General features: G+C 39.4%; 1 protein-coding gene across 1 annotated transcript; it reads right to left on the bottom strand.

The window, feature by feature from the left end:
* LOC139287114 (troponin I, fast skeletal muscle-like) lies at positions 1-5,502 on the bottom strand. Its single transcript, XM_070908099.1, has 7 exons — positions 5,248-5,502; positions 3,809-3,841; positions 3,307-3,343; positions 1,376-1,504; positions 559-648; positions 292-465; positions 1-192 (listed from the first exon to the last, which is right to left on the bottom strand). Exons 2-7 carry the CDS (start codon positions 3,814-3,816, stop codon positions 115-117), a joined length of 516 nt encoding a protein of 171 aa, XP_070764200.1. The 5' UTR covers positions 3,817-3,841; positions 5,248-5,502; the 3' UTR covers positions 1-114.
* Between the last annotated feature and the right edge of the window lie 8,283 nt (positions 5,503-13,785).

The raw sequence follows: 13,785 nt of genomic DNA, 5'->3' as shown, positions 1-13,785 counted from the left end.
TTGAAACCGACAGATTTAATGAAACAAAAGGTATTTCAATCCAATGAAAAATTCCATAAATTCCATAAAAAGTGCTAACAGCCCAGAGCAGCTACAGGAGCGGAGTTAAATTCTTTAGGAAGTCTCGAACATCTTCTTCCTGTCGGCCTTGTCCTCAATGTTCTTACGCCAGTCGCCGACCGCCTCCGCAGGCTGCAAGACACAAACAGTCCACCGTCAACAAGTGTCAACAGTATATTCATCTGTTTCCGGTCTTTGCACCTGTGTGGTTTCCCTCCTGTAAAGACTCACCTCCTCTTTCACCTCCTTCTTGACCTGCTTCAGGTTGGCCCTCAGGTCCATGTTGACTGTATGTTTGGAGCCCAGCAGAGCTTTCAGCATGGCGTCTGCAGACATGCGTACTTTCTTCAGAGCGGGTTTCTTCACTCCGGCCAGGTCGACCACTTTGATCTTCAGGTCATCGATCTGAGAGCGACCGAGCAGACAACAGTGGTAAACGCTAACGGCAGTTAGTTTGAAGGACAAGTCTGATGAAATTCTGGAAAAGTGGAGGTGTACCTCTTTATCAGCCTTGCCCACTTTGGCATCAAGGTCGTACCTGTCTTCATCCACTTTGTCGATGAGGGCGTGCAGCTTTTTGCAGGTTTCCTAAAGACACAGACAGATGTGATGTGTACTTACTGATCACAAGCCTTCACTGATGGACATTACACTTCGACAGCTTCTAATATTCATGACAGTAGGCTGTTAATGACATCCTCTGCAATTACGATGCATTTCATTTTTTGTGCTAGCAGCATCACAATATTGATCCGTCAGTCCACCACTTTGCTCCAGACTTAAATATCTCTCAACTATTGAATGGATTACCATGAAATTGGGTTCAGACCTCCTTCAGCATTCATTGTAATAACTTTGGTCATCATACTTTTGTAAACAAAAAACATTTTACCTGCTTAACATCAGCATGTTAGCATGACCATCTGACCATGTTAATATGCTGAAGTTAGCATTTACCTAGAAGCACTGCTGTGCCTTAGTACAGCCTCACAGAGCTGCCAGCATGGCTGTAGACTCTTAGTCTTGCTTAACAGTTTTTCTGACTCTCAAATATAAGTTAACATCATCAGCATAAATAGAGATGAAGATAAAAGGTCATGACATAAAGTAGGACAATCTGAAGTCTCCCAACTATTTTAGCTACTAGTCTTAACTGTTCAGTGTATTATCATGACCAACACAACTATTTTGGCTGTGCTATGGCTCACGTTTTTGAATAATTAGGCCAAATTTCTTAAGTTTAGGATAATTCCAGTCAAGTGTAAAGGAAGACCACAAGTCTGTAACTCTAAATTGAGGCTGTAGCGTCTCTCACCATGAGGGCGGCCTGGTCTCCGCTCAGGTTGGGGGCGGGACAATTCTCAGCCATATAGGCCGCCTTGGCGACTACGAGGTCCTTTTTCTCCTGCTGAATCCAGTTCGCCGCGATCTGAAGCATCAAACTCTGCAGCACAGATGGAGCGAGAGTCAATATAACAGTCAACACAAGAAGAAAACAACCTTTTTTAAAGCGGTTTCACTCAGTCGTTCCCCAGGTTTCGGGTCATGTGTGAGGATTTCTACGTGTGAACACTGGCGTGATTTTTGCACAGAAATTCAATTTAATTTCACGTGCGAAGAGATGATGTTTTTCACATGTAACATTTGGCATATTTACATTCAAAATTCAGTGTGTCACCATCAAACATGGTTTGTTTATCTATTTTTTTATCAAGTCTTTGGCAAAGTCACTGTTTTAACTACTGGCTGCTTTTATGTTGATGAAATAGGAATCTGAATATTCGACTCCATTAAGTTTAATTCAACTTGGAACTCAAACACATCATAAGGAACTTCAACATGATCCTGAGCCAGCAGAGGTTAAAAACACAGAATCACTAACAATGAATAAAACATGATGATGGAAAATAATTAAATTATCAGCAAACACCTCATCCAGAGAATCACAGTTAAAAAGTCGAGTTTGTGGTTAAAGTCAACAGCTGACAATGTTCCAACATCACAGACACCAGCTCCCACTTCAACATACAAACCAAGAAGAAGAAGAAATAACTCATCGCACACCAAAACATTCAGGTCTGGACCAACTTCCAACTTTTTAGTATTTATTGAAATATTTTCCGCAGGTGAAATCATTTCTGATTCAGGTTGAATTTCTCTACTGATGCAGCTTCACACCAGCTGCTAATCAGCCAAATAAACTGTAGCAGCAGATTCACAACTGAGGCAGTGCAACAGTGAAAAAAACAACCAGTGAGACAGAGGTTCAAAGTTAAAGTGTGTCTTTAACGTTGTAGGAAATTACGCATTTTAATGCATTTTGTGGTTTTTTTGGTGCCTTCAATTTATATTGGCTCTGCTTTGATTTGGGTGACGTAACTGTGCTGCCATTTTGGCCAAGACTCTCTTAAAAAACAGCTTCTTGTTTAAATAAAGGTAAGAAAAACTTATTCAAAACACTAAATATCTTACTTATTGTAACTCGTTTCCAGGATCTAGAATTTTATAATAATTCAACACATGAAACTTTCTCTGCATCAGCAGCTTCCTGTCTGCTTTTTAAGAGATAAAATCTTTAAACACTGTGAAACACTTTGTGTGTGTTTGACAATTTCCATCAGCAGGTGGCGCCTCAGAGCTTTAAACTGTCTCAGATAAACAACAACAACAACAACAGTGCACTACAGAGGTATGTCAATAACTCCGGTACTGCCACAGATAATCAATAATCACAACTCTTCACCTCAATACAGTAATACTGTACTATGGAACGTAACATTTTGTATTATTTATCACATAACTACAACCTTTATTTGACCCATAATGCAACACAACACAAACAACACACACCCTACGACAATAGATACAAATTGAGCTGCTGGTTTTCTGCAACTGTACTGTGCAGTGAGATCACTGATCAATTGGCTATTTATCAATAATCAGATATCTTCCAGGAAAATAACATAACGCTGAATGATTTTTAGATATTTATACCTGCAGTTTACATATTAAAAAGTGACTGACTAGTCCTTTAACAAAGACGTGTTGACTCAGCAGTGTTCTCGAACGACAACTTTAAAAAAAATGACTTTATGTTTTAGGTTCTGCGCTCCTCTTTCGTCAGAACAGTTTACTTTTTCACAACATATCGACTGATCGGCAGCTGAAGAGTGATTATCAACATCAGTCATCTGTCAGCCGATCGGGCTCGGACAGAAAATGAACATCAGACTGAAAGTGTCTTACCTTTAGATGATGCCTGCGGCTCGAAGACATCTTTTTACTGTAAGGATCACAAACAACATAAGTAAATTAGTCTTTTATCTCAGGATCAGCTTAGTTTATAAATGTCAACATAAACAAATACACATTCCTTTTACATTTTCCTCTTTCCCTCTCTCCATCTTTCCTTTCTGTCCTTTCTTTCCTTCCATCCTTATTTCTTTCCTTCCTTCTTTCTTTCGTTTTCTCTCCAACAGATATAAGAAGCCTAATAAGCCCCAAATTTGGAGACACATTTGCACCCAAAACTAAACTTATTCTTCACAATACGTTTTTACTTTGGATACTAGAGTATTTCACCTTCTTAACTTGAGTACAACTGCAGGAATCTTTGTTGCAATCAAACATGAACACATTGTCTTTTCCATAAAAGACACACAGAAAACTACTTGTATCGCAGTAAAGGATTTGAGTTATTTTTCCGGCACTAAAAATCAATAATAAACAATCAAGAAGCAAAACTTACTCAGACATGGTGGCGGTTTCTTTTCTTCACAACCTGTTTGACAAGAAAAAACAGAACAGAAGAAAAACTGACTGAGACGAGGGAGAATCATCTGCTCTCTGCTTATATATCAGACACCATCCTCTGTATGAAATGTGATCTATTAAAACAGTTGATGAGCAGCTGAGTGGTGGCAGAGCTAAGTTTGGAGTTTGGAGTTTGGAGTTTGGGTCAAATGTCGCGGCTGACGCCCGCGATAAGCTCCTTTACAGGTGTTCAAAACCAAATATCCTCTGGGAGTTAACACTTCAATTCCTTTCGCGGAGAAGAAATGTGCTGCGGCAGCGTGTTAGCTGCCAACACCCGGCTGTCAATACACAACGCCTCACACACTGAAGAACAAATCTGTCTAACAAGTTGCTCAGTCCCAGAATCAGATTTCAAGAGTGTTTTTTTTTTACTATAAATAATTCAAGGTTTTAGTTTCCATCTCATTAAGTCAGAATCTTCAAACAAGCTGAAAAGATCTCATCACACAGGTAGATTTAAGACTTCAATTGATCATTATTCACAGTGTACAAACTCTGAAAACAATGAAACAGTTTTATTTCAAAACTTTCCAGACTGAAGCTCCAGAAATGCTCAAGTGCATCGATCAAATTTAGAATCTTTCCAAGACAAATGCTTTAAAATGACAACGCACTCGAAGAATCTTTGTTTAAAGCTTTAAAGAAACATCTGTGAATCTATGAAAAAACATTTTGTGAGTAAGTCCAAGAAAAATCTGTTTCCACAACAAACTTGTTTCAATGTTATTTTCATTTAATCAATCAGCTTTACTCTCTAGTTTTCAGACACTGACTCAAATTTCTTGAAAGTTCCTGAAACAGCAACAGAAACTGAACCAAGATAAAGCAGAAATATCTTAAACCGCAGGCAGATTTTGTTCTTGTTTTCGCCAAAAATAAGTCTTGATGGCTGAATTTGACACCAAATGTCCTGCTAAGATTCACTAAGATTAACATTTTCTGCAGCATATTCTCTTAAAACAATAAGATCTCCTCATCTTCTCATAAATCCAAAAGATCTCGAGCAACCAAAGACCAGAAATCAAATTCTTCAACTAGACTCAACACAACAAGTATAAATGTACAAATATAAAGTCACGAGATAACAAATCAGCTCGGCACATCATTAAAATCTCTGTGCAGCCTGTTTCAACACACAACCTTCAGATCTCATCCCACAGCATTCAGGCCTCTCCTTCACCCTGGATCACATTTCACTTCACTTATTAACAAACTCCAGAGGTCAGGACTTCATCACCTTAGCACTTTACCAACAGGACTGCCCCAAAAAGACTCTAACTGACTCCACTCAGCTGCTTTGTATCCATTTACCAGCTCCGCTCAGGCATGCAGAGAGGAAGAGGAGGAGGAAGAAGGAGAAACTGGCCTCACCTACGACGAGACGGAGAATCGAGGAGGAGGGCAGCAGTGACCAGTGGCAGTGGGAAGAAATCATCCCCGGGGTGTATATATACGCGAGGACTCGGATATGGATATGGAGCTCCTGTTTATGGAAATGTAGGATCCTCAGACCAATCGGCCAGCAAGCTCCAGAAATATCATCATCCTCTGCCAACTTCACCCAGTAAATCAGGCATCGCCAAGGAGGAGCCTGATGTCATTTTAGGACTCCGCTCGGTGCCACCAGGATGCTATAAAAGGGAGGAAACTATAAAACCATCAGTGCCCAAACGTTTAACCAGATGAGACTGATGACAGTACAGGGAGTAAAGTCATTTCTGTGTTTTGGGGGTTGTTTTTGGCTTATAGTCGTCCTGAAGGTGCTCAAAACCCCAGAGTTTAAGAGATGATTATCACTGGATACATACACAGCAAAGAAAGAGTTCAAGTCAAAAGGAAATCTGTTGATTCTCTGTTGTTACACAACTTTAAATGGTCACACTAAGAATCATATCTAGAGCCTTAAGGCTGTTTTAAACCTAGCAAAAAAGGATGAAATGACTGTTTTTCTCTGTATAAACTGCATGAAAACAGAAACATCTAGACCTGGATCAAAACCTGCTTTGGTTAAACTTGGACTAGATTTATGTAGATAGTCCATAAAACCTTTAAGTTATTTCTGAAAATAACTTCTCAAAAGCCACGAATCGGACACCAGCTTCAACTTTGCATTCTTGCCAGTAATTTGCATCACATTTCATGATTTGTAAGCTTTTTTTCCTTTCAAGGATGTGTGCAGTTAACAAAAATAAGGCTTATTAACAGAGTCAACATAGGAAATATGAACGTCTCATCAATGATTCTCACAAAGGACTTGTCCTTTAAAGTTGGCAGGACCTCAAACCCCAGCGTCTCCCTGCCATTGCCTCCACTCAGGTGTGGAGTTTGAGCTTAGAGGGTTTTCTTGGAGGAAACAACCAGCAGAGCCTCCCTCTGCACAGCCGCCTGACACCTCTGAACACAGGACGAGGCTAAAGTTTGGCAGGCATGCTATCAAAGTTTTTAATATGTCTTATCTTAACAACGTAATTTGAAGTCCTAAATGTTGCTAATGTCTGCTGGTAACCCGCCTATCCCCTGTGCTTGAACATAAGGTAAAATTATCTTAAATTAAAAGATGATCAAGATATTTCAAGGGCTTTTAAGGGATGGAGAAAAGCAAGGAATAACAACAAACATAGACATCTTATATAGTCACAAGTCTGATTTTGACAAGGACTCATGTTTACCTGAATTTGGAAGATGGACCACGAGAACCGAAGTTAAAAAGAAAATTTCCAGGAGTCAAGAGCCGTTTTCTAAATTGTATAAAAATAACCAGAACAGACATTTAACTGCCATGCAGCAGAAAAAAGCCCTTCTTGGATTTTCCCGAATCAAAGGTGCCATGAACCCGCAGCGTCCAGACTGAGTTCAGAAACAAGTTCAAAAGAGAGAAACTACCAGGGAAACTTTGATATCACTTTTAACTATTGCTCCAAATAAAGTGCTTAGCAAGCTCGCATTTCTGCCGTCTATAAATATCACGTAATAGCCGACTGGCCTGGTTAGCGTTTCATCTTGGATAGCGGATCCGAGCCGTGGATCTGCCCTCAGAAAGGCTTCCAGACCTTTCTCTGGCCACAGAGGGCCCTCTCATATTAACACTTGTGGTATAAAAATATGTGGGCTTGATGTCAGGTAGGCAGGGCGGCAGATTTTCCATGTGGATAATGTTACATCGTGACTCGCTCATAAATGCATTCTTACTTAATTGCTTCAGATTCCTCTCAGGGGGAATTTACCTGACCAAGAATGCTTCCTGCCAAATGTGGAAGCACTTATACGGAAACTTCAGGTGGTTTAACAAAACATTTTATGATTCAGTCTTTTTAAAGATCTACCTTTTTTAAAGTTACGCTTTTTTATATTCTTTAATGTAGTAGGTCACTTGTCAGTGTTGTTCAAAACAACAACTATGATCGTTTCAATATGCATAGGAGAGTTTTCTGATCCCCCACCTCTATGGTTGAGGTTTGGTTAAAATTAGGCAGGTAAAACCATATGTTTAACAGTCAGGAAAAGATTGTGGTCATTGTTAAACAACCAGATCAGTCATTTTTAGCCATGCTGGCTACATGGCTCTATGGATGTTAGTCCTCCACTTTGGTCTAGACGGAAATATCTCAACTATTGGATGGATTACCATGAAGATTTTAACAGACACTCATGGTCCCCAGAGGATGAAAACTAATGACTTTGGTGATCCTCTTACTTTTCCTCTTGCGCCACCAGCAGGTCAAAGTTTTCGCTTATCTTCTGAAATATCTCAACAACTACTGGATGGATTGCCATGAAATTTTGGTTTGGTATTTAGTCATAAACCAAAGTATTGGCCAAATTCACATTTTGCCCTGATGCTACATGAAAAGTCGCAGGATCACCAAAGTTATTACAATTTATCCTGAGGAGAACATGAATGTCTGAACCAAACTAATGACATTCCCATCAGCCTCAGCTGTACTTTGCGTTACGTTTTTAATTAGAAGATATTAGCGTGCTAACACTAAGATGGAAAACATTGTACCTGCTAAACATCAGCATGTTAGCTTTGTCATTGTGACCATGTTAGCATTTAGCTCAAAGCACCACTGTGTCTCACTGACATTGATTTTTTTTAGACTTTTCATTTGTCTAACTTTTTTTTTTTGTCTTTGAAAGAAATTCCCAGTAAGGGAACTTGGAATCTTTTGTCCAATTGTGAATTTCTCAAGTCACATCTCGTGGCCTTAATCAGTAGATCGACATCGATTATAATCATTCTGCATAACAACTACTTTTACTTTGGTACTTAGGTATATTTTGATGCTAATAATTTTGTACTTTTACTTAAGTAAAATGTTGAATGGAGGACTTTTACTTGTAACGGGGTATTTCTACACTGTGATATTACTATTTTTTCTTAAGTACAAGATCTGAGTACTTCTTCCATCGCTGCATTTGAGATTTTGATGAACAACCTTTTTAGTTGATTTGGATTTGATTTAAAAGGATTACAAACCAAAATTGTTCCAAAGGACTGGTTTAGAAGATTTAATCATGAACTGTATTGTTTGAATTCCAGAAAAAAATGGGGGGGGGGGGGGGGGGGGGCAGTACTGTAAACCTGCAGCTGGCATAACATGCACATGCATGGGTGTGCATGGTAATTAATTAATTAAATTAATTAATAAAGATGGTGCAACAACAACCTGAAGCTTAATATCAGAGACTGGTGCTGGTGGTGGACTACCAGAGACACAGGAGGCCCCCTGTCCCAGTTATGATTCAGGGAGAGGAAGTGGAGAGGGTGGACTTGTAGTGCCTTGGGGTCCACACCAATAAAAACCTGGACTGGTCTCAGAACACTGATGCCCTCTTCAGGAAGGGACAGAGCAGACTGTTTTTCTGAGGAGACTCGTATCCTTTTGTGTATGCAAAAGCTCCTGCAGATCTTCTACTAGTCTGTAATAGCCAGTGCTCTGTTCTTTGCTGTGGTGTGCTGGGGTGGTGGCATCAAGGCTGGCAAGGCCATGGTGTGGTCAAGCTGGAACAGGACAGCCTGGAGTCAGTGGCGGAGAGGAGGATGAAGGACAAGATCAAAGCCAAGTACCTTTAAATGTTGCTCTTTTGTAATTAGCTGATGTAGTACAGCTAACCTGGGAGCTAACAGGGAGCCAGCCTAAATAATCTAGGTCCAGCCTGCCCAGGTGCAAGACATCAGGTTAGATGGCTCCGCCCATCTCTACCTGGAGGCAACCTGCAAAAGGAAAAAAAAAGAGGCTGTCACAATATACAAGGTAAATTTCAATAATCAGGTACACACTATAGGCATTTACTTTAGATCATATCTACTCTATTTATTAGATATTAACCCAGCTGCACTGATACTGTCACTCTTTTATCGAATAAGTCAGAAATGGTCGATAATACAAAACTGAGTTGCAGAGATCCACATGAAAAACGGCAAATCGGCCGATTCATCAGAAGCTAAAACCCGTCTACATTTACAAAAGCATTGCTTCCCCAGTGACCATCTCAGACCCACTGACCAGTAAAGGTGTAAGCAGAGATATAAGCCTTTAGCAGCTCAGCCTATAGGACCGAAGGCTAAGGGGGAAAGCTGGTGACAGGTCTGACTGAGGTGCAGACAGCAGAGATGACGGAGTTTGAGTCATGCTGGGAATGTAGCGGTGGATGGTGATGCTGGGGGGTCAGGTTCATGGTTCTGTCAGAGAGACGGGAATGGCCGAGTTTGGAAATGCGAGAGAAGCGTGTGGCCTTTCCTCACTATGTGAAAGCATTAATAACTATACAGTATGTGTATGTTTACATGGAGTTTGATCCGTACTCGATGTAGTAGTAGTAGTAGTAGTAGTAGTAGTAGTAGTTTGTTTAGATCCATTCACCATCTGGAGGGCCGTCTGTCAACATGAACCAGCATGTTTTTAAACATTATTACGGATGTTTTTCATTAATCGGCTTTCCAAGAATTATGAGAAATACTACAACATTCATGGTATCTGTCCAGTTACTCTACAGTCACCTGCAGAGCTGCTGCCAGTAACTAAGTACATTTACTTAAGTACCGTACTTGGATGTACTTGTACTTTACTTGACTTCTTCCATTTTCTGCTACTTTATACCTCCACTACATTTCAGAGGGAAATATGTTTTTTTACTCCACCACATTTATTTGATACCTTTAGTTACTAGTTACTGATATAATAATACAAAATATAACCAACAAATAAATTAGGATGTAATATTATTAAGATAAAATCTAATGGATCCCAGGGGGAAATTCACAAGCTACCTCGCTGCATATACAATAGTTCAAATTAGCTCCAACTTTACCAGATGCAACATCAGAGTGATGAACACATGAATGCATCATCCAATAATATAATAAATATTATTCATTATTCCATTGGTACTTTAAGAATATTTTGATAATAATACTTTTGTACGTTTACTTGAGTTCTTGAGTATTTCTACACTATGGTATTGCTACTTTTACTTAAGTACAAGATGTTCCACCCCAACACTAAACTCCTATGTCCAGTCAGTCAAATCTAATATTCAGCACTGGAGCAGTGAGCAAAAACACAGGTGAGCACTGTGTTGCCCTCCTTTTTATCACTCTTCTGTATTTCCATTTGGGAAGTTGGGTGATGTTGAATGAGGATTTGGTTTGTGATCATGTAGTTATCTTACGTTGCTCTGTGTACAATCATGCAGCGGGAAAAAAAGATGCTTTCAGGGGCTGCTCAACTGATTCAACCATTAATATCTTGCAATAAATGCAATAATAATAATAATAAAAAAAGACACATTAGAAAAGTTTAAATTGCCAAATGTGTTGTGGAACAAATGTGTTTACTTTCTTTTTCTAAAATATACATTTGAGTCACATTTTTTTGGAGCTTGGAGCAACAACTAGTGGCCATTTGAGGACCTGCAGCTGTGACACTAAATGACAAAAGCGTCCTCCTGGGACCCCTCTGAGCAATAAAACATGAAACCTAGATTGGACTAGAAACTTCACTCAGCAGGAGCTGTCAGAGTCTCCCAGCATGTGTCTGGTGTCAGTTTCCACCTTCAACAGAGGAGACTCACCTCCTTTTGAACCTCCTTCTTCTCTCACTCCAGGTTGTGTCAATGTAAACACACTTGCTTTCATGAACATGACCCTTGACTTGTTTATGTCACATACACTGCTCAGACATCAGCTGTGGTGTGCATGAACTCGAAACTCCAATTCACGGATAAAATAGTGTATTTTAAACTGGAACAACTCTTTAAGATGAATGAAGGTTTCTGTTTGACAAACGCAATAATAAGTCAAACAATGTCCAAAATGTCTCGGTGACACCGGCTCTGTTTCAGAGTCTTTGTAAGAGTTGCACACATCACATTGAGAAGTATTTCTCACATTTGACTGTAATTAAAAGTGTCATCCAATAACTGCAATGTAACACTTTAACACCAATGCTTGTTGCGATATCTTGTTTTATTTAGAAGTGCTAAAAGATGTGACATTGAGAGCAGCTGAGTTCACTGATTAACAACCTTCATTTAGAGAAGAAGAACTAATCAGTGAAATGCTGCAGTGTTTGACTGTGACTGCGCATTTCTCACCACAAATGTAACACAGCGAAATAATGTAGATACTGTTAAACATATTGTATATTGATGTCATCAAGCTTAGAGGTCCGGAGACAAAAAATGGACTTGTCAGTGCTGCCTGGTGGACCAGCTATGCAATGGGTGTTGTTTTCTTACAAGCTGACATGATACATCTGATAATAGTGGACGTTTTCAAGCCCCCCTGAGAGTCTGGCATCTTGCACTGCTATTTTATTATTAATTTTCATGGCTCTTGAGTTTTATTGCAGAGGTGAACACAGACAACCTGTCCGCTGTTTCTTACCTGTAAGTCCTCAAGACAAGTTTTCATTGTTCATGTTCAGGGCTCTTTTCAGGTAGCTCACCTCCTGCCTGAAAGGAGACAATTTGAAGATTGCATCATTAAGCAGATGATGAGAGATAACATAGAACACCTATAGGTCAACACCCATAGGTCAGCACAGTGGACATTGTAAAATACAAACTGTTGTAGCTCTCCTGCTCATTTCTAATTCTGGCTGGTGTCTAAGTCTAAGTGAAGAAGCAGCTGTTATCTGAGGATATGATACAGCCGTCAGCAGAGGTCAAATATAACCTGCAGTAAGTCTGAGGAATGAGATGCCAAACACAAGACATTGTTGGCTGTCAAGTGTTGTTGCAAAGTCTTAAAACTGTAAAGCAAACCATACAGATTATTGACGTCTCATCGACAATATTCAACCAGCCGGTGTACCCATAAAACAGAACCAAGTCACACTTAACTGTCAGATCAGACGTGATCAGAGTTATCTTGGGGCTTAAGTGCTGTAACATTGTATGGTTGATATCAGGAGGGGGCAAGAAACTCAAGCCTGAGTGTTTGACAGTCTCATTTCAGGCATCACTATGTATAATATATGACTGTTTGCTCAGCAGAAATACAGCAAATCCCTTATTTTGTTGGCACCAGACATAATATTCAAAATGTTTTGATTCCTGCTGCCACATATAATTTACATAATCAGGTTTTATTCTGTGACAGCTCAACAAAACGCTGCATTTGTCTTTATGGAAGTGGGAACAACTGCACGTCCCAGACAGAAGCAGCAGCTGAGACTGAAACCAACACCCCCCTCTGCATCCACATAAATTACTTTTAAGCATTGTTATGCTCGTTTTTATTGCCTTTTTTATTTCACTGGCTGTCAAACCTCAAGACGGGTTTCAGATTTGTGGTCCAGTGTGAGCACAGGATCAGGGAGGAGAGGGTTTATCTGACAGCAACAGGACACCGAATGAATCCACCTCTGCAGCAAACCACACCAGGAAACAACAAGTTCACCTGCAAGAAAAGAAATCAGAATATCAAGTAATTATTGTGAAAAAAACATGACTTTAAGATCCACAAATAATGAAACTTGTCTCAATAACTCACCTTATCTGCTCCAACTGGAAAAAGAGTCTGGGACTTTTCTATTTATGACTTTGAACCAACAGCAGATTTTAATATAAAATAAAAGGCTTGAACCCATTCAAGAGTGTTTAAGTCAACTGACAAATGATTAATAACTACAAAAATGTACTTTTAGTATCACAATCATTTCAATCTGAGCACTGTCGGCTCTCCAAATGGACAACATGCAATTCTTAAGGGTTGTAAAACATCACATCGACTCAAAACTTAAAAGTTTTATTTCTATAAAGGTTAAAGAATGACTTTTTGTTTTTCTTCTTTCTGTCTTTAGATAGAGCTGTCTGTTGTTGCTAACAATTACAGGTAACATCAGCTAATGGTAAGCTATCAGTTACAGTTGAACAGTAGCCAATGAGCATTATCTTAAGTATATAAACCTTTCAAAAAATCCCAAATCAGTGTTGTGTTATATTCCTTGACCTGAGAATTCATACATTTTAAAAAGTCTTTTAAATCTTCATCATAAAATGTCTCATCAGCAAAGGATTAGCATAAAGTTAATGTTAGCATAAAGAGTGTAGCGTTATGTTAAGTCTAAAGCAAATAAGGTCAGTTAAGTTGAGGAGGATGAGAGAAAACAACATTTTCAGTGAAATATCTTTCTTCGCCAGTCATCTTATATAAACCTGGCAGGTTTAAATGTCGTACAGCTGCTACAAGCCGCCATTTTCTCACTTTTAGCATAATGCTAACGTCGCCCACTGTACAATCCTCTGCCTCTGTCCTCAAATACACGGTGAGCTGAGGAACAGACCACAATCGCAAAAGGTGAGATGAGCTCTTTTAACTGAACACAGACAATTCAAGATTAATTTAAGAAAATGAACTATAGCTAAGTGTTAACAAATTCAGCAAGACTGTGAACAAGA

Source organism: Enoplosus armatus, chromosome 6 (assembly GCF_043641665.1).
Source record: "Enoplosus armatus isolate fEnoArm2 chromosome 6, fEnoArm2.hap1, whole genome shotgun sequence".
In the NCBI taxonomy this organism is placed as follows: domain Eukaryota; kingdom Metazoa; phylum Chordata; class Actinopteri; order Centrarchiformes; family Enoplosidae; genus Enoplosus; species Enoplosus armatus.
This window is presented reverse-complemented; position numbering and strand designations above follow the sequence as displayed.

What these genes read in the sequence shown, in the direction of transcription:
- LOC139287114 (XM_070908099.1), bottom strand. An exon ending in GAGACCAGGCCGCCCTCATG is followed by an intron (nt 649 to 1,375) that starts GTGAGAGACGCT and finishes CTGTGTCTTTAG; the next exon opens with GAAACCTGCAAAAAGCTGCA. An exon ending in TGGGCAAGGCTGATAAAGAG is followed by an intron (nt 466 to 558) that starts GTACACCTCCAC and finishes GGTCGCTCTCAG; the next exon opens with ATCGATGACCTGAAGATCAA.